This window comes from Ambystoma mexicanum, chromosome 6q, assembly GCF_040938575.1.
Source record: "Ambystoma mexicanum isolate Mex_15411 chromosome 6q, UKY_AmexF1_1, whole genome shotgun sequence".
Taxonomy (NCBI): Eukaryota; Metazoa; Chordata; class Amphibia; order Caudata; family Ambystomatidae; genus Ambystoma; species Ambystoma mexicanum.
This window is the reverse complement of record NC_090937.1, coordinates 228,831,587-228,858,830: the sequence shown is the minus strand read 5'-3', so window position 1 is coordinate 228,858,830 and position 27,244 is coordinate 228,831,587. Positions and strand designations below refer to the sequence as shown.

General features: G+C 45.8%; 1 protein-coding gene across 2 annotated transcripts in view; it reads left to right on the top strand.

Moving 5' to 3' along the window:
* Nucleotides 1-27,244, top strand: part of SYNPO2 (synaptopodin 2) — a 716,997-nt gene that overhangs the window by 576,735 nt on the left and 113,018 nt on the right. For both annotated transcript variants that reach the window (XM_069630687.1, XM_069630688.1), the window contains 2 exons: nt 4,537-5,351; nt 9,700-11,870. In XM_069630687.1, the coding sequence (XP_069486788.1) occupies nt 4,537-5,351; nt 9,700-11,870 (2,986 nt within the window). The remainder of the gene's footprint in view (nt 1-4,536; nt 5,352-9,699; nt 11,871-27,244) is intronic.

Genomic DNA, 27,244 nt, shown 5'->3' with positions numbered 1-27,244 from the left:
TAGCAATCATACAGCCCCGGAGCAGCCACACTTATTTACAAAATGGTATTTCTTCAAATGGAGACACATCCCCAAGAATCAGGACTGAAGCTTTCATCTTAATAATGCAGTTCAAAACCAGGCCCAACCTCTCACAGACCCTCTCCCAGAAGTCCCTCGTCCTCTTGCAGGACCAAAGTAAATGATTCGGTGAACCCTTAGCCTGTTTGCACTTCCAACATTGGTCACTCTCTAAGAGATGTCTCTTAAACATACGTTCTGGAGTCTGTCTTTCTTATCTGTCACAGGAGTCATCAGGATGTTTTGTTGATCTGCCTGGACCTCTGCTACTGGGCCCCACCACTCGGGTACCCTTAGATTTTGGATATCTGATGGGGCTCAGGTATCTAGCCCTTCAGGAATAGTTATAGCCCAGAGTACTTTAACTTTCTCCTCTTGGTGAGGATTTAGGTAGTGCATCTTAATCTCACAGCAATACAAACGGGTTTCCTCACCTACTCTCCTTTGTACCACTTATGGCAAGCCCTTTGACTCCTACCTGCTCCACCAGCTCCGGAGAACACTTCTGGCCCTGGTCCTCAAGAGCACTCCGCTCCCCCTCCTTCCTCCTGGTGTTCTTGTTCCTTCTTTCCTCCCACTTGTTTCCTCCTTCCTAGTTCAGTTGTGTTTCCTTGTCCTCGCCTCTGACTTTCCATTTCGCTGCCCTCTCCTCTCTTGTCTCCTGTCCGCTCTTCTCTTCCATTCTCTCGCTCTATCCCTCTTGATATTTCTCCTCTCCTTTCCCAAGCTCTCTCTCGCTCTTTTTTTCGCTTGATGTTCCCCATCTTCCACTCCCCTCTCTTTTGATGTTTCTTCTCCACTTGTCTCTTTTAACATTTCTCCTCCCTTTCCTCGATATGTCTGTCCTCGCCCTTTCTTTCTCATACATATATATCCCTCTCTCTCTCTCTCTTCCTCTCTTTCGATGGTTACCGCATCTTCTCCTCTCTCCTTCTATCTTAATGTTCTTCCTTCACCCCAGGATAATGCCACTGGAGTTACCACTGCTAGGCTACTCCATATGTGTGCTCCCATGTTCTACTATTTGACTGGCGCAGCAAGCTCCCCTTGCAAGCATGGAATGGCGTGCAGCGTGTTCTGCAAGCTATGTCCATTCACCTGTCATCTGATGGCATTTGTTTTCCTGTTAAATTCAGTATGTGGGTTGTGGAGCCCCCGTAGTAGGGTCTCATGGGCCAGAATTCCCAGGATAAATGTATACTAACCTTCTAAATGTATACTACAAAGTGTCCTCTGGACCAAGAGGGAGGCACCTTGTGACTACTTGTAGTGCGGCACACAAGGCAGGGGAAGGGGTGGAGGCCCTGTGGAACTCAGATGAATGGGGTGGAGGCCCTGCGCTACTCAGGAGAATGAGATATTGTCTAGGGCTGATGTCCTCGACTATCTTGTGGGTCACAGCCATCCTCTTCCATGGAGTGGGTAGTATGTTGATTTCCGAACTTGAGGCAAGGGATGGTCAAACCCCCTGGAGGTGCTGGGCTTCCCACCCAGGGTTCAGCTCAATAGCTGTCTTATCTGAGGGATTCTCCGTCTTCTTGGTATTTAGTTTGCCGAACTTTGGTTCCTCATGTCCAACTGAAGTGATATTTTCTTCCTCATAGTGGAAGGAAGAGACCAGTTTGCCAGTAGGCTGACAGGGGAGAGGGACACCTGAGCTACTTGGGGGGAATCAGTTTGCAAGCCCTTCTTCCTCCATAGAATCGTCCTTCACTCTAAAGGAGATAAAGAAAGGAGGGGACGGGGGGTTCAGCCACTCTGCCAGTGCACTTCAATGCTGGTTCAGACCTTACTCTCGCAAAGCAGTGGTCGAAGTGAGCGGGAGCGGACGGGAGCGATGCTCCTCTACTTTTTTTAATTAAGTTTTACAGCTCCTATACTTTTATTTTAAAAAGAAACTGTTCCGGAAACTTGCACTTTCAGTGCACTCCACTGAACATTCCCTTAAACTGCAGGCAAATGTGGTTGGGGGTTTGTATTGTGTGTGGGAGGGGGCAGGGCGATGGGGTTTGTGAGGAGCGGGGCAGGCTAGCAGGGAACATAGTTCCACTACTTCTTTTCTTACACTTCGACTACTGTCGCAAAGTCTTAAATCCCACTTCGGGCACTATATGTACAGTCGCGGGATGAACAGATATCTTGAAACAACTTCTGTGTTCTGTTGGTTCTTTCATTCTTGTTCAGAGTTGTTATATGTAAGGAGTAAGGCATGTTGGTTCTCGTGGCTTAAACTAAAAGAGCTTCTAATAATACGAACAGTGGTCATCTTTGGATCAGAATAACAAGTGACAGGGTTTCTACTTGGCCCTTCGCTTCCTTTAGCACAGTTGTCCTGAACCTGTCCCCGTTTCTAGGCCAGCATAGAAAAAAACAGTCACTTACAGCCTCTGGGATTTTGCAGTGTACTCGAGCACTTCTTTCTTGGTCTGGGTTTGTCTTGGCTAGTACAGGAATCATAAGGTTGTCACATTGGTATTGTATTCCACCGGGACTCTGCTGCCAGACAACCACCACCCCAACCCAGGTGTCCCCCATGGTACTTTGACATTCCCCTCCTAGTAAGGCTTTATGTTGACCCTCTTATTCTCATGCTTTTACTAGAGGTTGCACCGCCATCGTCTTCTTTGTACCTCTTTTATCTGACCCTTCGTCTGCCATCATCACCAGCTCTGGAGCAACCTTTTGGCCCAGTCCATTAAACACACCATTTTCCTTTCCTTCCTCGTGGTCTGCACTTTTCTCCTATCCTCTCTCTTGCACTCTCCTTTCTCGTTGGTTTTCCTTTAATGTCCCCTCTGCTTTCCCTCTCCCTGCTCGTCCCTCTCCTGTTTTTCCTCTCACTTTTGATGCCCGTTTTTTTTTCTCCATCTCTCACCTTCCCCCTCAGCCCCAACATGGAACAACACAAGAACAACATTAAAAAATGTGCATCCAGAGACAAAGTAGGTTCAGTGACAGGACAGCCTGCAGTACTAACTGCACTGCACTTTTAGGGCCTGATTCATGTAATTTTTGCCCGGTTCAAAGTGAATTTGCACTGCTGAAATTGACTTTGCACTACCGACACAAACCCTGATTCATGGAACTGTGCAAAGCGTATTTTCCGTGCAAAGTCATTTTGAACTGAAACATTTACTATGCGCTGACTTTGCCCGGGCTTTGTACTGCAAAAATACACTTTGCACAGTTCTATGAATCAGGGTTTGTGTCGGCAGTGCAGTGTCACTTTTCAGCAGTGCAAATTCACTTTGAACTGGGCAATTATTCCATGAATCGGGCACGCAATCTCTCTGTTGCAAAGGGCCCCGCTGCTCCCTGTCAGGTGCTCTGGCGATTGCCAGTTGGGAGCACTCCTTAGGAGCACTCTACATGCCAGTGCTATTCTTATGATCCACAGATTTTGAGAAACAGATTTCTTTGACACTTTACTCTTTTTCGATCTGAGTTCGCGTTTTGTATGATGCCGTCTCAAACCAGGCTAAAATGGTCTGAGGGCATAATGGCGCTACTGGAAGCTTGACAGGGCAGTCCAGTGACAAGTGGTCAGACTCCAATTGCACAGAGTCATAAGAGTTGCATAAAGGGTTTCTATCTGAAGATGTCGCTCTGAAAGTTAATGTATATTTTCATTTCTTCATTTGCACTTGTCCTATAAAAGGTGCTTTCACCGGCATGGGGAGATGGTTATGGTATGAATACACTATTAATAAAAGGGTGATTTGCGGTCGATGTTTGTTTGTTTATTTGGTAATGCGCACCGAACCCTTGAGTAGCTGGGCGCAGCAGATATAAGAGGACTTGAAGCTTAGTTACAGCATATAAAAAAGGTACATGTGACATGGTGCTTGTTTTCATGTTTACACAGTGCTTGAATACTACCAAAGTAACCTCTTGCCACATTTCTCTAAGGTAGCACAGCTGGAGTGGGTGGAGTGAGCCTCCACTCACTCTAAATCGCCTATCTGACACAATCCTTCGAACGCCCAAGCAGGATAACCAATCATATACCTCAGAATGAAGTCGATCACTGCTACTGTATTCCATTAGGGTCTCAGAACAAACCTCTGCCAAAGTAGTGCTTGCTGCTAAACAAAATGCTAACTTGGGAGTGTGGGGTGACAATGCCAGCAATTCGCGAGCTTTCATCATTCTTGATCTTTACACTGACCAATTATGCGATATGTTGTCCCTTAACTTTGTTATGCTCCTGCACTCACAGCTCAGGGTGAGAAACCAGTGGAGTGGCATTTAATCTGTATTATTGACCGGCTCTGTGTTGTTAACACTGCAGTGGTTACTCTTTGAGGACTGCAAGACTTGAAGTCATAGCATGATACCAAAAGATTGAAAAGAAAGACCTCCGCCGGGTCAATGCTGGAGTGTTGCCTTGGCAAGAGAAATTACAATGTCTACTCATGAATTGGCCAGAGATATATAACAAGCACCCTTACTATGTTTGTATCCCTCCCCTCGCAGGTCACCCAGCGGAATACATGAAACCCTAACGCCTGAAGCAGAGGACAGAAAGGTTGAGGATGTTAAAGCACAGGAGTTCACAGAGAGCACCACCTTACAAATCAGGAGCGCTCAGCAGACAAGCGACCCAGACCGGGACACCTATCCCTCCCAGCACATGGGCCGCAGTGAAGAGGCCGAAATGGTTTGCGAACTTCGATCCACCACGCAAGAGAGCGAAGTCAAGCACTTTCATAAAATCACGCCAAAGGTGATAGAGACCAGGAAGGAATTCTCGATCGATGAGCTCCCTTTGGATGGAGAGGAGTCTGGAATAAGGCAAGGCACTGTGGTAGAGTTGCAACTCAACCTGTCACACGGCAGACTCAACAAAAGCCCCAGTGTCCCCGTTGTGACCCTTCTAGGGACTGATAGGCCCAACCCTTCAGAAACAGGGCCCAATGCGTCCCCAAACCAGACTGATACTGGCACCACCCTATACCACAGCCAGCCTGAGGATTCAGGCCATCATGTCACCAAAACATTCCGGCTCGACGGCGTCAGGGAATCGACGTCAACCCAGGGAGTTGAGGCAGAGGGCCCCCCCCTCACCGAAGTGGAAGTGATCTTCGCCTGCACTGACAGGGAGAAGGAAGCATCGCAGGCTCCAGCTGACAGGGGGTGTGCTGGCTCCCAGGAGGAAGGAGGGCAGCCCGAGGCACCTCCTTCTGGCCTCTCCCTTGGAATCTCATCGGACGGCACCGAGCAGGAGGAGGAAGACGAGCACTCCGAAAAGGATCACAGCAGACCCCACAAGCACCGGGCGAGGCACGCAAGTGAGTATGTCATATCTTAACCATTTGCAAAACTCGGGGGGATTCTGTAATTTGAAACACCTCCACCGAACGGTCTGCTCGCTTCCCAGGCAAGACCTACTGTGCCCTGGCTTTGTATTCCTCGCTGTGTTTAAATATATTCACTGGGGACCGTCTTAATCACTCCGCTCCTTTGCATGATTCATTTATATTTTATAGATATTAAAGTAATGCATGACAAACGATGGCATGTTAACGCTGCCCAACATATCGGCTTACTTATTTCATATGTCATGACGGATCACAGTGTATTAGTCAACCCCATACATGTCTTTCCCATTCCCGTTATTTAACTATGCATTACTATCAGTTATATAAATTGTGGGCATATTATGCGAGCATCGCAAATAAGTTTGACTACCAATTGAATACCATAGAATGGTATATTCTGGATCGTATCCATCGATGTATGTGTTGCCATATTGCTATATATGATATTTAAGGTATAGGTAGGCATATTTACGAATGCGTGTCTAGATGTACATATATTGTGCTTTTTTGTATTCATTTGTTTATTTATAGAGAGGGGAGGCATGCCTAGGCCTGCGGGCGTAATGACATATGGAAGGCGGAATGCATTAACTGAAGTCAGTGTTCACGCGGGCGCCCAGCAGCACCCTGTAATGGTATATCTTTAAAGTCAGACGCTGTCGGGCTCCTCCGCTAGCACTTGTCCAGAGGGGGGACAGGAATAACACGGGGCTCGCCGCGAAGCTTGATGATGCAGGCATAAGTTGGGCTTTGACGGACACCGGCATGTGGAACGCTGGCCAGTTACCTGATCCTTTCGGGCTGTGCTGGGCTCGTCCGCCGCAGTGAAGCCTCCTCTTGCCCTGGCGCCGGGACCCAGAGGTTAGCCTCCTAGGCAGCGGCTTTCAGGGCTGGCTGAGGCGTGTGCGGTCATTGGGCGCTGCGCCCCAATTTCAGCGCCGTCGCTGCTTGCTTCCTGTCCCGGATGGGGGACCGGTTGTTGTTGCCCCTAAGCCTGGCAGTCATTGGGCTGGCGTGTGGGGTATAGGCAACTGAACCCGGCGTGTGGTAAGTTTTGTTATCTATATTTCATGCGACTATTTTCTGTTGCGTGTAGCAGACTTGAATCCAATTAGTGTTGTGGCGTCGGTGAGAGACCCGCACTGTTACTCGGGAATGTGCAGTCTGTGCTTATTTGACAGAGAATGCATGAATCACGGGGACCTCGCCGGGTTGTTTGTGTCTATTTTACACCGGGGTCTGCAACGCGGCCTCTTGGGAGCACGGCCAGTTCCGCTGTGGGGATTAGTTCGACTGTGGCCCTGACAGCGGGGTCGGGCGGCGTGAGTTACGGCGGTTCAGCTGCTGGGGGCTGGCTGTCAGCGTGCCGGCGTGCTGCGCATTCCCTGCGGGCGGCCTGCGAGCTGCGCCCGCGGCGGGGGTCCCTCCCTGGGAGCGCAAGGACGCGGAAGCGCGCACGGAAGTTAAGCCTGCGTGGGGAGTGGCGCCGCTCATGGGTGCTTCCAATAATATCGGAGGCACTTGTGCGGCGGCCTTTTGTGTCAAGTGTAATGTCACGGAAATGTAAGCACGCGATGCGACATCATTAGGGCAATTTACAAGTAGGCAGATTAGACGCTTCGCCAAAAAGTAATGGAGACAGGTGGCAGCTAAAATGGTACAGAAATATAGATCTTGGGTAAAAAAAAAAAAAAAAAATATATATATATATATATATATATATTTGTGTCGCCTTTCGACATAAAAAGTTAAACACTTTTTTTTTCTGAGGAGTCTCTGGTCGCGTCACAAGCGTGTCTTGAAAAGCAAGCACGCGGGCATTGGGTGATTCTGTCTCGTTCTGCACCAGTCAAACTTGTACCATTTCTGACTGGATTGTTATCCATTTGGCTTTTTCCCTCAACGTTCTCAAAACGGAGATTTTCTTGTACTTTTTTGCTGTTTTTCTACCGTCTTATATTGTCCAAATCGCATAACAACGGGTGGTATTATAGAACGTTTGCACCAGTGGAAGTGCAAGTAGCGTTAGGGCAAAAGTATTCACTTGTGCAGTAAACATGTTCTGTAAACACCTTGTTGCACCATGTCAATGTGTGCCCTAGTCCTAGTCCTTTTCCCATGCGCAAAAATGCATTAAAAACATGTTTTTTTACACTTGGAAAATATTTGCCCCTAGTGCTAATTGTACTTGCACCAGTGCAAAGTTTCTGTAACAGACCCCATAAAGGTTTTTAAATGTTCAATCAGGAAAATGCCCTTTAATCCACTGCTCTTAAGCAGGAAGGGTTCACTTTTCGAGTTCCCAGGAGACAGCAGTTAGTGTGATTAATGGTATTCGTACCATGCACATCTTTCGGGTGGGGTGTACAGAAATGGTGCACAGGGGGATTGCTAGACCCACAATTAAAGCCGGGAAACGCTCGGTGGTCGACTGTCATTCTCAGAAACTTATGTCCCGTGAATTTTAGTGACATGGCAATTTTCTTAGGGCCATCCGCATGCATCCCACATACACAGGACATCTATAGAATGTGTGCCTTTGGTAAAACAATATGACCTTTTTGACACATTTTAGAATGCAACCCTTCCAAAGTAAGAGATGGATAAGCACCCCCAAAAAAATATTAATCGGAAGAGAGCAGGAAGGGCTTACACTCACAGGGGTCAAAGACCCAAAACGTCTAAATCGATAAATCAGGGAATTGGGGTGCTTGCCTAGCTCCCTCCCTTTACAGGAAGGTCTCTGTTACTCTGGTGGTATTGATTATTCTTGGCTTTGACCTGTGTGAGGCGCCTGTCACGCTTGACAATGCCTGAATTAATAGAGCTATAGAGTCGTGGGGGCGGGGCTGATGGAAACAATGCACAACATAAAATGGCAATCTCCCACGGCCAGCTGTGGCCCTGCCTGGATTGTCTCCCCTTGATTTACTCGTGGGCCTGTGTGCTCTTCTTGAAAGACGCGTGTCTGTCCGCATGCGACAATGGAAGGAGATGTTCTCATTGGTGACAGCTTTGCCACCCCTAGTCTTTATAATAAATCCTCCATGCCAGGGTTCTGCAACCTTCAGCTCCTCAGATGTTTTGGTCTTGGACTCTCCTTTGCTATGCTGCCTAGTGCTGATGGTAGTTGCAGTCCAAAAGGTTGCAGACCCCATCAGTCCGTGCAGTGGGTATTGCGTCACATTCCATTTGCACTCAGCCTGCATTGCGGAAGTGCTTTAAACGCTGTAATTCGTGCAAGGTGCTTTACTTGGGTTTGCAAGTGCTGTGTTCGATAGCGCAGTGATAAGGCTGCACTTCCTATTTGCAACGGCTATATCAAGGTTGTCTCTCCTCTTTTCCACACTTAAGGGTCGACCAAAGTCAGAGACGATTGAGAACATAGGTGTTTGCAGGAATTGTCATCGAGCAAGGTGACCTCAAAAGGCATTACAAGCAGGGGGATGCCAAACCGCCTATAGAAGTAGCAAATGCATAAATGCCAACATTATCCGTTCAATTCTGGAGATGGTTGTCCAATCCTGGTTTTAAGTTTGCATTTAGTGACTTGTAGTCTTGGGTTGCCCCATTATATACACAGGACTGCACTTAACAGAGTGCAAAGTTAAAACCAGGACTAGACTAGCATCTCCCAAATGGAATGGATAATGTTGGCATGTATGCACATTATAACACATTGTCAGGAGTGGGGTTGGAGAGCGTGAAAATCCCACGTTAGCAAGTGTGGCAACACTTTTTGGACTCTGCATAGAGTTGCATGTCTTTTAGTGGAAAAATCACGGTAGCCTCCAAGTCTTCTCCCAGATATGATATTATAAGTCATTTATAACGCGGCAGTAGACAAGTGTTTCCAGCCTGTCAATGCTAGAGGTTTCTGACCTGTCATGGATTCCATATCGATCTGGTGACCCCCTATGAACAGAGGCAAATTAAATTGATGGGTACTATAAAAGTTGGAAGAGGAAACAAAACTAACATAAAATGGAAACCAAAAATGGCCATGCTTATCAAAAATGTCAGCCCTAAATGAGAAAATAAATTGCGTGTGTATTAATGCACAAAATTTGTGAGCTAAAAGAAAATTATAATTTGGCAGTACTGGTCATGAGCCCAATAAAAGTTAAAAACAAAATGGTCTTTGGGCCTTAGTGGAGCCTATTCTGAATTACCTAGAGATTTTATTGAAAAGAAGACATTGCTCACGAAATATGTTTGGGTTACAGGAATATGTTAGCTTGCTTCTTACTAAAATGCTTCAACATTTTCTCTCATCAGAGACTAATCATTGAAATGTTGGCTGTGCTCTTTCCTCTAGGGCTCCGGCGCAGCGAGAGCCTCTCCGAAAAGAAGGTTAAAGAAGCCAAATCTAAATGTAAGACGATCGCCCTTCTGCTGACCCAAGCGCCCACTCCCAGTTCCAAGGGGGTGTTGATGTTCAAGAAGCGACGCCAGAGGGCAAAGAAGTACACTCTAGTGAGCTACGGCACAGGGGAGCTTGAACCGGAGGAACCCGACGAAGAGGACAACGAGGGCGAGGAAGGGGACCCGGGTAACACCTATGAGATCACTCTACTTGGAACAAGCGAATCAGAGCTCGATGAGGATTTCTTCTCCGACCCTGAGAAGAAAACCCATATTGTGACATTCGATTGGGACACTGGTCTGCTGGAGTTTGAGAAGTCAAAAGAAGAGGCCAGCATGGAGAGCCTTCCAGAGACCAAGGGGAAAGGGGCCCTCATGTTTGCCCGGAGAAAGCAGAGAATGGATCAAATCACTGCAGAGCAAGAGGAGATGAAGAATCTTATGCAGGACTCGGGGGAAGCCGACATGGCCGAGAGTGTCAAGCACGTGGTGTCCCACCAGGCTCAGCATTGTGAATCAACAAGAACGCAGAGCTGTGTGAGCAAAAGCTACATAGAGGTGAGCCAGAGTCACGCCAGAGTGCAAAATGGCTTCAGCGGAACGCAAGAGGCCTCTTCCTCTTTTCAGTCTAGCGAAGCTCACAGGTTGTCTTCTTCAAACAGATCAGCCAAGCCCTTCAGTGGGGTGCAGAACCGAGCTGCTCTGCCATTCTCACCAACTAGGAACGTGACCAGTCCCTTTTCAGATCTGCCCACGCCGCCGACCTATTCCTCAATCAGTCCACTGCCAGAGCCGTTGTATAAGGTGTCATCCCCAGTAGCCGGCATTGCTCAGCCAAATGTTTGGTCTCCTTATGAGTCAATGGAGCAAATTGCATCAAGAGATGAACGGATTTCTGTGCCGGCCAAGAAAACCGGAATACTTCAAGATGCAAAGAAAAGAAGCACAGCAAAGCCTATGTTTACATTCAAAGAGCCGCCAAAGGTGAATCCCAACCCTGCCCTTCTGTCACTTGTTCAGACTAGGAAAGGGAGGCGAGGTCCAGGGGCTGGCGTTGAATCAGGACCTGAAGAAGACTACCTGAGCTTAGGGGCAGAGGCTTGTAACTTCATGCAGGCCGGAAAACAAAAGAACCCGCCCCCAGTGGCCCCAAAGCCCGCTACGAAATCCTCCCCTGCTCCCACGACTCCAGTTTCTCCAGTGTGGTCGCCACCTGCTGCAGCTTCGACAGCGGCTCCATCCTTCCAGAGTACACACATTTCACAGGCAATGACTACAGTGCCAGTCAACGTAGCCAGGCCTGCTCTTCATTCTTACCAGCCTCCAGTTTCCCATGAAGTGGCTTACAAGGGACCTCAATCAGCAGAAATAGTAAACCAAACAAACACCCCAAAAACACCACCGACCACCCCGTTGGGAAACATGGCACTTGCCGGGGGGATGGGGCCGTCTTTTGAGATGCCAGCCTTGCAAGGCAAAGGAGCAGCATTATTTGCCAAGAGGCAGTCGCGAATGGAGAAGTTTGTAGTGGACTCGGACACTGTGCAAGCCAACATGGCACGTTCATCTTCCCCTACACCATCGTTACCGCCATCTTGGAAGTATTCATCTAATGTCCGCGCACCACCACCCTTGGCCTACAATCCCACACAGTCTCCTCTGTATCCTCTAGCGGCCAGTAAATCTCAGCCTCACTCAGCAAACACAGCGGCTAAGAACATCAAGAAAAAGCCCAAGAAAGCGCTCAATGCTTTGGACGTCATGAAACATCAGCCGTATCAGCTTAATGCCTCCTTATTTACTTTTCAACCTCCTTCAGATGGCAAAATTGATCTCGTCCAAAAACAGCCGGCAAAGTTCGACTCTGGACCACCACTAAAACAAGCTCTACCCACAAGAGCAGTTAACCATGCCCCCAGTTCAAACTTTCAAGCAGCCTCGCCATACTCGCAACCAGCCTACAACCAGCAGCCTTCTTACCAGTCTAATGCGTCCATCCCAGCATTTGAATCCGCTGCGCCCCACGGCTATCCGATGTTCACCAAGCAAGAATCTACAGCAACACCTTTGATTCCTCCCCCAAGGCCAAAGTTTTCTGCAAGGAAAGTTGGCGCCTCAGCTCAGGTGTGGAAGCCAGCGGTGGCAGAAGAGTAATCTTCTAGCTACAACTTGGTGTCAACCTTTTTTTTTTTTTAGAATGAAGTGTTTGCAGTGTTGATCCGGCATACCAGAAGTGCCTATACCAGTCCTTGGCTTACTTAATATAAAAATATATGCATATATCTATATATCTGCAACTTGCGACTTGCTAAATATTTTGGACTAGGACTCCCATGATCCCTTACTATTGACTATGTTGGCTAGGCATGATGGAAGTTTTAGTCCAAATTAAGTATCTGAAGAGCCAAAGTTTGCAGACCACAGATATATGGATGCACATCACTGTTCCCATTGTTACAGATGGTACATTCTCAGTGTATCAGTGTCGGCTGAAGAGCAAAGTAGCCACACGTGTTGGTAAATGTCCTGAACTGGCACTCGGTGGCAGAAGGATGCTGTTAACCATGGCTAACATTTGATGTCGCTAATGCTGAGAACGGGTATTTTATTTATTACGTATGAAACCTTAACATTAGGGTCCAAAACACTGAACAATGTTGAGGCATGATTGGCAGATATCATGAACACATCTGTGGAGATATACAGTGCACAGTGTGCCGTATATTCCAAAGAGATTTCCCAGGAACCCTGAGGGGGAGTGGGGGAGGAGAAGCCCTTTGAAACACAGGGCCCTTGATGTGCCCAGCAAGTAAGCAGGGGGCTGGGTCTTATGCTTTCAAAGACAATGTTCACTGTATCCCATGCAACTGGCATAAAGCCAGGCACTAGATTTCAGAACCCTAGCTCTTCTAGCACCAGAGCTTGAGCACAGGTCATGATGACATGTTGATGGTTTTATTTTTGTAATACGTGCTAATTCAGATGGATTTAAACCAAAGATGTAGCAAGTGGCCTGACTGATTGAATGAGGATCGGTGCTGCCATCGCCCGGTTGCCTCTCGGATGGAGAACATGCCAGCTGCCATGCTGGCATACCTTTAAGTATGTAGGCGAGAAAGACGCTTGAGAGAACGTGGCCAAAGAAGCAAAGGGCGTAAACATGGGCCGACTTCTGTATTTTAGAAGATGTTTATCTGCCCTTCGCACCCTGGCCCCCAACATAGATGCCTCTGGTGATTGCAAACGTTATGCTGTGAATGGGAGAGAGATGTAGACTTCGGCTTCTGTGTGCCAACTGCAGGTCACCGGCCCCAACTCGGGCAAATGGCTTCTGCAAGAGAGACACAAACTGGAGAGACCGGTCGAAATTTGAGAAAGACGCTCCAAGTCAGGTTGAACCTATATTTGCTTTATTCTCAGAGAAGGACAGTGTCTGAGAAAGAAGGGAACTATGCCTATTTTATTTAAATTCGCAAATACTTCTGGCTGCCGAAACAGTACACAAATAGTGCCCACACCTGCTTCCGGGCCTCACTGGTGACGTCATGCTTCCATCTTTCACTCTGGACCTTGGCACAACTTCTTCACTGAATGCCCTTCCATTTTCTCTGCTCTTTCCTCTTGTTGGCCATTTAAAGCTATCACGCACCAGGCAACTCAGACCACTGCTACCATGGCCACTCCTGAAGAACCGTCATGTTGCATTCAGTGCCAGGGGGGTGCCGCTGCTCGGCTCACACCCTGACCACCTCTACCCAGCTTCTGAGGTTGGATTCTCCTGTCTGCTAAGGTTTATCGTTGAAGATATTTCCAATAATGCCCTGTGACAAAATGGTATAGTCCTATTGATATGGTATCTCCCTTTAACCGACTCGTGTATGTTTCCACTGGTAGCTCTGCTGCGAAGGTAACCGGTATGGATTACGATAACACTATTTGGATGGATATACGCCATTTGTGTGCTCTTTAAAAAACGACACACATATATGTTCCATACCGGTAACCCAAGACCAAGAATCACGCATGATTGCTAGTCCAACCAATGAGGCGCGTCCTCAGTTTTAAGTCTAATAGTTTCATATTGAAATCCCGATTTTAATGAGTATGGTCACTCCTATCCAGGAAGATGTGTCCCCCCTTCACCCTGTATCCCTATGTTTTAAATATTTGATGTAATTTACACCAAATTGTATCCGGCCCTCCCCTAGGTTGTGCATGTCAGACAACTTCAATCACTTTTCTGCAAGACAGGATCTTTAGAAGGAACCCATGGTGGCAGTGTTTGAAAGCTCCTACAATCTTTAATTCATTTTCTTTTTTTCATTCTGCTGTATGTTCCACTCTGCCATTAAAAGAAATGAAACAGAGCCGGCCTTCTCTGTCCATTCATTATTTTGGTTTCTTTCACATGCATGCACAAAACGGCATTACTGGACATATATTGTGTTTATGTTCTGTCCAGCTCACCATTTTGATGTTCCTACAAGCCATACGGTGGAATCGAATTTACCCAGGATGGACATTAGGTTGGTTCTCCTGGGTGGCACAAAGTCACAAAATGGAGGTGAGCGCTAGAGGGCCCTTAATTTGTTAGAACAGTTTCTGTCTAATTACTATCCATTCGCTTTGGCTTCAATCACAAATTATTTTGCACGCAGCATTTAACGCAAACTGGCATGAGTGAATGCACACTGTGCAATGAGTCACAGCTAAGCGCTTGCAAATACTGCAGTCACTCCTAATTGTTAAATGGATGCAGAAAGGTTCAGGTTGCTTGCTCTGTAATGTGCAGTCTTGCCGCAGCAATGCCACGATTCAGTCACATATAAAATCATTGTGGGTTGTGTGTTTGAGGAGGCATGTGTGTGCTACACTCTGGTTACACATTTCTACAGGATAATGGAGCTCACTGTCATGTTTCACCATGTTAAAGCCGTGTCTTGATTGTTGATGTTGTTTCCCTGTTAAGGAGAAGGGCAGCTGCACTTTTTATGGAAACGCTTTTAACCATTCAAAACTTCAACAGTTCAAAATGACACCAGCAGCATCAGCACAGCCTTAAACCCCTTCCCCCAAGACATAAGGCTTTTGGCCTCGCACATGACACCCGATGTCACATCGCAAACAACACCATCAATAATGTCACAGGTGACCCATACATGAAATTCCCATTTCACATGTGGAATAGTTAACACCCTGTGGCTTATCATATTTACCAAACACGGCCTGCATTTATCGCCTTAGAACAGTGTTTGTTTATGACATGCATGCAGTCCTGCCTGCAGCCAGGCAACGTGTATGATGAGGGACTGTTCCCACAATTGAAATGTCTCAGAATGTTCTGCTCATTGCATATTACCTGCCCTCCCAATCCAAACGATGCCATTGGCGATGTTGTTTAAGCTGTCATCTGTGATGTCATGTGTAAACTGATGTGCAATTCACTGAGTGAGCGTTAAAGCCTACTGTTCACCATTCAGAGTGTCAGACTAAGTCTTCACTCTCATGAATTGCTGGAGTTTCTCCTGGTTTGCATAACCCATCTCACCTGGATTTCCAAATCCTAATGGAACCCGCGAATCTAGTGTGACCGTTTTATTTGCTCCAGTGACTTGAGAGGATCAGCTAATTTGCATAAGGGGAATCCTAAAATGTGCGAGTCCCAGGCACATCTGCAAATCCCACAAACCAGAAAAGGCACATTCATTTCTAAAAACAATACCCCTGGTACTATTGTACCATGCATCTGCTCATCGGTCTACCCACTTCACTCATCCAGCCATCCGTTATCCCATCCCTTCATTGGGATATCCATTTTTCCTCCATCCCAGCATCTAGCTTACACCCATATATGCATCTACCTGGATATCTCTACATGTATCTAACCACCCATCTATTTACCCTTTCAAGTACTATGATTATATCTTAATTCGCCAACATATGAACTGTGCGTTCCATTCACCCAACTATCCCTGCAACAGTACATTTTGTTTATAATTATATATTTGTTCCCCATATTGTTCTCCAACCTCTCAACATATGTATTACAACAACCCATTTTCCTTTGTATAATCCATACACTTATAAGTGCAATAACTGTGCACCTCTATACATCCCTGTTTTCACTCACTTTCCAATATTTTCAACCACCGATCACTTCATTTATCATGTATCCATTTTGGTTATAGCCGTCAATACATATATGTGCTCTCCAGCCATAGGACTGTCCATTCACACGCTCACCATCCTTTGAATGATTCATGCACATATTCATAGCCAGTCACAAATACACCTTCCATTTTAGAATCTATATATCGAGTCACGTATCAACACACCCATAAGGCCACCTCACCAGAGTGATATATTTAGTAATAATGAAACACAGCGCAATGTCCATCAAGGTCAGGTCTCTCCTTGTTTACAAAATGTGAGCACATTTTTTAGAAAAACAATTAGTGGATTTTTAGACAACAGTAATTATAAGACATGTTGCCCTGCCTCCACAAATCAGTTCAGAATAATCCTGGTGCCAAGCCTTACCAATATGTCTTTAAAAAAGCATGTCCACCAATGCTGCTGTACCTTAATAACCCATGAAGCCATTCATATTCTCCCAAGGCAACAACTGTACAAATTCTACTCCAAAATGTAATAGATATTTCTAGCTTTTGAATGCTGCTAATTTAAAAAGTGAGCAGTGCAAACAGAATTACTTCTTGGGACAAAACCACTCTTGTTTATGTGGTTGGTATAGCCACAGCATGAGAAGAGTCCCCGAACCCCCCTTCTGATCACACATAGAGGAGGAGTGTCACAAATCTACCCTCATGAATTTTGATTTACAAGTAGTAGAGGGGGTGCTGTCAATATGTTTTGGAAATTATATTGATTACTTTGAAGGTGATTGTAATTGGTCATTTATAATGCGCTTAATACCCAGAGGTTTCTAGGCGCGGACTCTGGGATCGATCTTGTGTTGCTCCGCATTGTCATGCTTCCAAAGCGAGCGCATTGCCCCTAAGCTATCCTCCCGGTGATTCTTCAAAGCTCTGCGAGCCGGTGGTGACTACTGTCTTTGATGACATGGGTTGTTGTTTTTTAGGTGAAATATGAGTGATGCTGTAGCTTTATACATTTTGGGAAGTTTTCATTTGTAATTCTGGGAGTTCAGTATCTTTACTGAATTGTAATGTTATCGGTCTATTAGTGGATGCAGTGGGAGAATGTTTCTGAGGAGGTTTAGTTGGAAGAACGATTTTATTTTCACCTCAGTGGTCATTTGGGTGCTAAATGCATGTTATCATCTCATATGGGGGCAGTTTCTCAAAAGAATGTAGGTGCAGGGCGAATGTGGTCTAGTCTGAGAAGCAGATGCCCAAGTCCAAGATTGAGGGTTTCTGCTCTTCCGGGTTTCCACTGGTTGCAGTCAGTTGAATGAAGTGGTGAATTGGCTCTTATTACTCAAACCACCAAAATATACTCGGGTGTCATCGACTTAAGGGTGAAATTGATGAAAGTGTTCTCTGAGCAGGTCCATGAGGCATTGGATATACATTTTTAACATAGGGGTAAGCAGGGAACCCTTAGGGAAACCACATGCTATTTGTCTAGGGCAGGGAGGAGACAAGGTTTCAACTATTCAGGCTCTGCTCTCTAGTAGGAATGAAGAGGCCCACTCAATGGCCTGCTAGGTGTTGTAGGTGGCGTAGGGGAATGGTTTAGTGCATTGTATCAAGAGCGAAGCGTGGGGTTGAGTTGCATGCCAATGGAGAGAATACTGTTGTCGGACAGTTCCAGACAGTCAAACCATACTGAGATCAGGGATGTGTCAATTCAATGGCATAAGCAGGGACCTCGCTCTGATTGATCAATGAGGGAGTGATTTCCTCATAGGACTGTGCGTGTTCTGTAGCTTCCTCTCCATTGGGTTGGATATCCAGAGGAATATCAAGATAGATGAGCAGATCCCAGGGTCTTTTGTGTAGGGGGACGTTTTTAACAGCACTGGATGATGAGAGACTAACCGAGACTTCAGGGACTGGCCCAGACATAAGGGAGCTATTGATGAAGTCTGACACAGGGCAGGCCAGTTCAGCCACAGGGGCTACTTATATTGCCATGGGGCAGGTGTCGCCTAATCATAGGGCCGATCATGCGGATTCATGCAGTTGGAGAATCCTGAACTCATTTGTCCGAGTCAAGTTGAAGGAGCAAAAGGAGAAAGTGGTCATGAGAGCAGAGTGCGGGAACCAGGCATTCCACTAATAGACGACTTTTCAGGGATTGCCCAGGGAACATTGTCATTTTGTTTACTTTGGATGGTGAGTCTGCACGTGTGGTAAATAAAGATTTAATTATTTTAAACAGTTTGCCTAGACTGATTAATGCTTCAAGTAAATTATGGGGAGTCTATTTCTTGCTTAGCAATGAAGAGGGCTTTGTGGTAGTTATTCCTTGTTGCTATCAGCAAAGGGTGGCAGGTGAGATCCCTACTTTTCTGCAGGTGGTCTTAGGTCCCTGCCATTCTCCTTTTATTAGTAGCACTAGAGAGCCTTTGGAACGAATTCTTTAATGTGCTCTATCTTTTAATTTCTGAAGTCGGAGCCTGTGTCGATTGTACAATAGAATAGGCAAGGTTGTTGAGCAATTCATCACTGGTCAGGAGGATGAAGGGAGTTTTCAGAATCCATTGGATAGGAGTTTTTTTGCTGCAGTGGAACATTTGGTGGTTGGAGGTGGGAGTTTCTCATATGGGAGAATGACAAGTTTTGATCAGAGCAAACTATTGGATAGGTGGTTTCCTTTTACATTATGGTGTTGAGGCAATGTGCTCTTTTGTGGCATGGTTTCATGAGATGATTTGACGGTCTGGCTCCTGCCGACTCTCTTGTTCAGGAGTCACTACTTTACATTAACCATAAGTAAAAGCCATGCTATAAAGAGGTACAAAGGCAGGAAGAATATCTTTGGGCAAGTGATGAGGAAGGTGGTAAAATCTCAACATCTTGAAGTAACATTTTCTCCTACTCATAAAACTCCCCAGCCTTGGCTTTCCCCTGGCCTTTTTCCCTCAGCTGCGGCGTGCGTAAAGCCAAATGGCAATGGGAAAACTGTCAATCCCCTTCTGACCTTGTTGCGCTTTCAACTCACACTTTTTTCTATCCTATCACCATTGTCATCTTCATCAACCTCTTCACAATATTTTGTCTCCTAAAGCACCTGATCCATCTGCTTTCTCGTCTCTCTACTCTTCTGACTTTGCAAATTACTTTACATCTAAAGTGGCAACTCACTGCTCAGCTTTTACTTCTTCTGTTACTCCACCCTCTTATTCCTTTCTTGTTTTACCTCCACATTCTCTTTCTTCATTTTCTCCTCTTGGTGATTCTGATACTTCTGCTCTTCTGGCTAATGCTCACCCCACTGCTTCTCCTTCTGATCTCTTCCCTCCCCTCTTATCCCTCAGGTCTATCCGCGTCTCCTTCTTTATCTTACTTCTCTTATTAAACTTTCCTTTGCAAACTTTTGCTTTGCGACAACTTTTAAGCATGCACTTATTCTTCCCATCCTGAAAAAACCTACCCTTGACTCATCTATTCCTGCCAATTTCCAGCCTATATCACTTCTGCCATTTCTCTCTAAAACTCTTGAGTGGGCAGCCTATGCCCAGGTAGCCCCCTATCTAAATCTGGTGTTTGGTACTGTTCATCACTCTCTCCTGCAACCCTCCGTTTCCACCTTGGGCATTTCGGGGTCCGTTCTTGACTGGTTCCGCTTCTATCTTTCTCAGCGGTCCTACTCTGTAACCTGGGCCAGGCGCTATCCTCCTTCACTTCTTCTCTTATATGGCGTTCCTCAAGGCTCTGTACTTGGTTCTCTTCTTTTCTCTATTTATACTGCTCCTCTCTCTGCTCTTGTCTCTTCATTGAACCTTTCTTTGCATCTGTATGCAGATGACACTCAGATCGTGTTCCTCTTTGACTCTGCTAAGCGCTCCATTGTTTCAAACTGCCTTTCTTCTGTTCAAACCTGGATCTCTTCTCATTTTCTCCACCTCACCCCCTCTAAAACTGAGGTTCTGTTCTTTCCAGCATCTCCTTTTCCCCCTAATTTTCCTCCTCTGTCTCTATGTTTTCCTCCATCTTCTCTTCCTTTTCACCATCTGCGGGTAACTTGGGTGTTACTTTTGATCCTTCTCTCTCGTTCTCACTTCACATCTCTTCTATTGCTCGTTCTTGCCATTCTGCACTTTTCAGTATTCACCATGCTCACCCCAATCTCTCTTTTTATGCCACAAAACCTCTCCTTTTTTCCCTTGTTTTTTCTTGCATTGATTATTGCTTATCTCTTTTACTTGGTCTTCCCTTTTTGCATCTTCTTCCCCTTCGTTCTGTTTATAACTCCTTGATTCATCTCCTTTTTTCTTTACCTGCTCGGTCTTCTATTACATCCTTTCTACTCTCTATTTCACCACCCCCTTTTGCATCACGTCTCTTCTACCATTTTCTCCCAATTGTCTTCAAATGTACCCATGGCATGTCTCCCCCATATCTTTCTTCATTACTCTCGTTCTATGTTCCGTCTCGTTCTCTTAGATCACAGAATGTATTTCCCTTAACTGTCCCTAAACCCCCCTGTACTTCTTCTCGTTTCCGTTCCTTTGTTCTTCTAGCTCCTAAGCATTGGAACTTTCTTCCCCTCTCACTTCACTCTGACACATCTCTTCGTATTTTCCAAACAAACCTAAAAACTCTTCTTCAATCTTCTCTTGCCAGCTAAAACTGGCTGCTTTTCCCTCTTCTATTTTGATCCATGTTGACATTTACTTGTGATTGTACTGCTTTTTATATTTTGTTCAGCGCCTTTGGCGAAAGGCGCTCTATAAATTCAATAAATAAATACAAATATGTGTAGGGTTTGACATGCAGTTGTAATGCCCTGTTTATGTTGCTCAATACTGGAAAATGTTCACTGGCATCTTTGCTTGATAGCCTTTTCTGAATCCTTGTGAGAAAAAAAGGGAAGGTGCAGATGTGGGTTGAGTGGAGGGGAAACAGGGGGGGGGGGGCTGTGTACCGTCAGTAGGTGACTGAGAGGGCCAGAAATGGTGTAGGATTGTATCGAGGAAGTCATTTTATGGAGGCAGGCTGACCTGGTGTTGACACACCAGACTATAATGATGGGATTTTAACATACAGTTTATGATCAGGGAGTCAGTGTGTAAGGGGGAGAGTGTGAGTCAGGGACATAACAGATCCTCTCCTCGCCCATGAGGCAGGGACAGGCCGGTCCCAGTTGTGCAAGGGAATTCTCAGTATTAAGGGGCCCCAGATGGGCCTACGGTCCTAGTATGTCTCTGCATGGCCAGAATCTCGTAGACCCCTCAATACACTTATTAAGGGTCCCTATTCATTTGACATTATGTGACTGGTCTGCGATTTGTTGTACAGTCTTAGTTCTAAGGTTGTTCTTACATTAGGTCTTTCAGATGAGGCAGAGGGGCTCCAGAAGAGGTGCCGGTGGGTGGGGAGTGTGCCAGGAGGCAATGATGATTAACTTTACTCACGTTTGGGTAAGGCTAGATCTGTGTCTTGCGCACCTGGTCTGCGGGCGCATCGTATTGCAACCTTGTTAATAGTGCACGTGTTACAATGGCGCATCATTCAGCTTTTACATTAACCAGATTATTGGTTACCTAGGCCAACATAATAATTTATTCTGTTTTTTATTTTAGATCGATCAGATCTGACACGCACTCAAAGAAAACTATTTTTAAATTGATCAGATCATCGGGTATCTATCTGAGCAACAAGAATCCCTCTGTTAAAGTAACATTAGGAGTGTATTCAGACGATCCTTAATGCAGTTTATTTGGTAACCACTGTGCACCCATAGCAGCTGTCACTGATTAGGGCATCAATGGCAGGGGGGTGGGGAGGCTTCCGGTTTCTTAAGGTATGCTTCCCGGACAGCTTCGGGGACAGTTGTTTTGATGCTGGAATGGTGGATTTGTTCATGTAGTGGTGCTTGTTGGAATGGATGATATGGCCAGGTTTGAGGCTTGAATGAACCTTGGTCGGCACTTGAGAGGAGGCTGGCACAGCGTTGGAGCCCAGGTCGAAGTTGAGCCAGATATATAAAGTACCTTGGGGTCGGCATTGCTTAATCGACATCCCTTGTCTGGTCCCTTAATTACGATCCGATGATCAATGCAATGTGTGCCAAGCTGGATCAGTGGAATCACCTTCCCATCTCATTGATGGGACAGGAGGCACTAATAAAAATGATCATTTTGCCAAAACGTTTTTATCTCTTTAGTAACGCGCCTGTATGGCCTGGTAGGGCCTTTTCACTAAAATCACTGGACCATGTTCATCGTTTGTATAGAAGGGACAGATAAGGGCCAGCTGGAGGCACCTCACATTGCCATGTGGGTAGGGAGGGCTAACAGCCCCAGACTTCGAGCTATATTATCTGGCTGATCAGGCATACTGTGCAGCATATAGGGTGGATGGACGCCCTCAAGTATCCTATGTAGAACTGGAAAAGCAGGGGTAGACAAAGGCAGCTCTGCTGCACAAACTGGCCGTTGGTGTACAGAGTGTTAATCAGCTGGATCCTGTGATAGTCACGCAGGAGGCATGGTTGAGGCTAATTAAGCAACCTAGGACCATGGTGCTGTACAGCCGGGGCATGCCAATTTAGGGCACGCCCTTCCTGGGTCCGGCGATCGATGCGCTATTGGCGGCACACTAGCGCGGGGTGGGCATATTGGATATGGGTGACCTGTACCTCGGGGGAGTGTTTGTAACTTGGGACATGATTAAGGTGCACGTAGGTGAATCGCCGCTACAGAAGCTGCAATATTGTTGACTTCACTCTGCCTTGGCATGGTCTGATTTCCCACATAAACCGCACTCCCACTAGAGTCTCGATTATACATTGTCCCCAGGGGTAATAAAGATGTCTGCTTCAGCACTGTATAGACTAGCTCAAATCTCCAGGGCATTGCATACACCAGATGTTAAAGGGAATTGGGAAAGATACCTGGGTGTCACTTTCACTGAAACACACTGGTTAGTTATGTAGGCTGGCGAAGCAGATATTGTTCAACTCCAGGTATAGGTTGATACATTTTAAGATCCTGAACAGAGTACACCTTACACCAGCCCGTCTAAAGAAAATGTATCCCAATTCAGAGGGGCGATGTCCGAGGTGCGTGGAGGGAGAAGCTGATTTATTGCATATGTTGTGGTCATGCAGGGCGTTGTCCAGATACTAGGACAAGGTATGCCAAGCATTAGAAGAAATGGTGGACCAGCCCATGACGTGGGACCATCCGACATATGTTTTGGGATGTGTGTGTGTAAAATGAATCCGGCGAAGCGTAAATTGGTAGATATTGGTCTGGTGTTGGCTAAAGCGGCTATACTGATGAGGTGGAACAATAAATTAGCCCCCACAATTGATAAGTGGCTTGAAGATATAATCTGGGCAAACGATAAGGAGGAATTGTACACTAGCTTGATTCCCCTAGCAGGTCGCCCAAGGGACATATAGGGTGGCTTTGGACAATACCTGTTGAATAGAAGCATGGAGGAAGAAGAGGCAATAGGTGCACTGTAAAACGATATGTGAATCAGACTGCCCTCAATAATGTTATGGAATCAACTCTCTGCGCAATGTACTTCATGGAAAGCATGGTTTGCAATGTAATGTCTGTGCAAGTTAAATAAAGTAATAAAAAAAATAAGAATTTGAGCCAGATGATGGTTTCAGCGATTCTCAACAGACGGTGTAAACAGGAACCCATCAATTTACTATAACTATCTCTATGTAAATAGGTCTGATCTCATCCAATCCCCCCTCCGGACCTTTTCTATGAGATATCCACAATTTGGGCTCCTCTCATCATGGCTCAAGCCTTATGTCACTTCCTTTGCTGTATTAGCCTAGCTTATAATTATTATTTAAAATAAGTCCACATTGACCACATTCATTTTCTGGCTCAATGACAACAAAGTGTCCCTTGATTCACACCTTGCGTTTGGGTAAAAGGCCTTCCCTAGACCTTTGACCCATTCCCCTGGTAATTCCCTATCACGGACCCCAGAGCATATAAGTCACTTTAACTAACAAGTAACTTGCCCTGTGCAGTAGTGTTGCCGGAGTACAGCACAGGTCACATATCATCATCAAACAGCATAAGTCATTGGCCTGCCCCATTTAAAAGGGGCCCTGCTTTTATTATGAGCATATTATGCTATGTTATATTATTATGATTTTATACTGCACACAATCACAGTGCACCTAGGCTTGTCACTGTAGTGGCATAGATTGTCCCAGCCAAGGTTATCCAGATCTTAAACAGCTGGAAGAAAGAAAAGGAGTTAGAGCAAGATAATAGGATGTGAAAGCAAGAAATAGCTGGTACCACCACAGGAAGGCAGGGGTCCAGGAGGGGGGAATGTTTTGTGATGACATGAATGCATGAGTCCTGTTAGGTGGACTACAGTTCTGCAAAAGGGAGGAGGCCGATATGTCTGACGGTGTTGTGACAATTGGGTTGTCTTTCCAAGACAGATTTGGAGAATTGTAAGTGGGTACACAATATAATGTTGGATGCCTGAGGGGCTCGAGAGTGTGCTCAGAAATTTCTGCACATTTTGAGTCTTATTTGCATGGGCATGTCTATAGGTTTTCCACTCCAAAATGTTAATTCTGTGACTGCCAAGTCTGAGCCAGGAGGGACCTAGTCAACAATAGATTGTATATAAAGGTGAATGTTGTTGGTAACAGAGAGTAAGAGAAATTATGTTATCAAACTAGTATTGTAAAATTAAAAAACCCCTGAACCTTGATGTCCAAAAGGTTTTTATTGAGGGTTTGTTCCGTGTCGTGCTTGTGCTCGCCTATCCACTTCTGCATCATCAGAACAATTGTAAACAATGTTCCCAAAATGTATCCATACCCTATAATCTATAAATCCATGAATGCTTTTATCCATCACCTAGCCACTCAGGCGCTGTTCCATACATACAAGAAGCCTACCCTCTACATATCCTTGTACCTTTCATCCATCCATTTCCCAGTTCTATTCAGTCAACCACCCATTCATTTATTCTTACTTTGATTCCTTTATTTGATTCCCAAAACCTGTTTATCCAAACAGCAGTTCATAATTAAAAGACGGACCACAACTAGACTTGAAAAGTGGCAGAAATAGGCGTAGCTCAAATGAAAAGTGGGTTTCGTAATCCCGCACCAATTATGCACATCAGAGCTTTAAAGATAGGCTTCAGATACTTTGCAAAGAGGGACAATGGGCCTCATTACAAGTTTGGCGGTAGCCTTGCCGGTAAAACCAGCAGGCTGTCGCCAAACTTGCAATTTTTTCCGGCGCCCGCAAATGGGCAATTACCGGGTCATTATGGCCCTGCCGGACCTGATAATTGACTATTTGCGGGCGCGGGAAAAAGATGCTCCCGGATGCACCGGCACCATTTGCAACAGTGCCGGTGCATCCGACATGCTGTACTCGTAGGTGCCACTCTGCCCACCAGGTCTGACCTGGTGGGCAGAAAGGCACCCGCGAGCATAACTGGTAGTTTGGCGGTCTGGGAACTACGGTACCGGCATGATTACCGGTACCGTAGTTCCCGGACCAGCAAACTTATAATGAGGCCCAATGATGAAGAACGCATCGGGAATGGTAAAAGTTTTGCATCAGGAGGAGTCTGCACAAACCCCTAAACAGGACCATTGAGGATTTGGTGATAGGCAAGAGAAGAGGACTGAAGAAAGATGGAATAATTATGATGGACGTGCAAAGCAAGGAAAGGGAAAGGCAGACAAAGAAAGAGACAAAGAAAAGGGAGAGAAAGAGGTAGGCACTGAATGATAGTAGGGCATGGGCGGAACAGTAAAGCTGAAAATCTACTTGCATAGCCGACTATGGAATTAACTTCACAGGTAAGAAACCATGGGCAGGGTCAACAGCTTTGGGTAGAACACATTTATTGACTGTTTGCTACAAAAATGGAATATTCATATGATGTTCAAGCACTGAAAGACCATTGCTGAGCTATAGAAAAGAAACTTGTTTATAATATATATAGCCTTGAATAAAATATACAAATGGTCTACCCTTTTAATCATCATCTAGCCACCCAGCAATTGTTCTGTTAATCCAAAAATTGATGAATGTATACATGTTCTCTTCATTATATGCTCACTGGTCATTCATTTGTTCATTCCCCCCATCCATCCATCTCTCCACCTTCCCACCCTCTCTCGCACCCTCTCTCGCACCCTCTACAGCTCTCTATCCATGGAGCGTGTCTTTATATGCAATAATGCATCACTGATCCATCTACAAAGCTGCACACCTCTCTAACCAGCACAAATCCAATCGCCCACTCTGCTGAGTGCCTTATCATTACTATAGCCATTCGTCGTCCTGCCATTCTGCATTCATTGGCCAGCAAAGAGGGCTATAAAAGCTACCAAGAGGCTGAGAATGGGGCAGTTCTTTGTGATCTTGAACATTGCTAATCGCAATATTCTAAAATCCGTGTCCTTGCTGAGGCGTGAAGTTCAGAGGCCTGCTACAATCTTCGGCAAACGAAGTTTGCAAAGGTGTCTCGTGGATTGGCAGTAACGGTAGGGCAGGAGAATGTAAGAATGGTCAGTGATGGTACAAGTACTCACGGCATCCTGTGAGCTTACCTCTTACATGAGAGGCAGGAAAGTAGCACACAGCGTTTGACGTTACTGCATGATAGAACTAGCTCAAAGAGATCCCAGGAGGGTGTGTATTGGGCAGGGAGCGGCGGGTAGTGGGGAGTAATGGCCATAGGGATTAATATTGTCACGGGCGGTCAATGGGTATTTAAAAACTCAAACACCCACAAGCTGTATGAGCCTCCTCATTTCCAATCTACTTCCTACCTGCACTTCATTGCAACAATAGTTTCAGCTTATTGGGAGTGCTACAGTGCCACCCAACACACCTAATAGACAATACCAAAAATGTTTTGGGCAACATACTATAGAAGAGAATGGGAATGGGAAGGAAAGAAGAACATGGTGTGCGGCAAATCTGTGAAATATGATTTTGTTCAAAAGGAGGGAGGGATAGGTTGAATTCATTCAAATTAGGGGTGGTGTTCTTCCTGGCACAGATGCAGAAGGAAATAATCCTGTACAATTCAAGCAAAGTCAGAATGTGTGTCATTTGGAAAAAATAAACGCAATGCAGTCGACCGTTTAAGAGTAGTCGTGCTGAAAAGAAAACTGTGGTCGCAATGAGCTCTCCAACGGCTATAACATGCGTTACTTGTTTTCACCTTTCACCCCCACTTAAAGAAGAACAAACACAATGGGCCTCATTACGAGGTTGCCAGTCCGGTAACAACGGTACCGGTATGCTTGCCGGTACCATTGTTACCGGACCAGCAAACTCCGAGTTGTGTTCGCGGGTGCCTTTCATTCCTCCA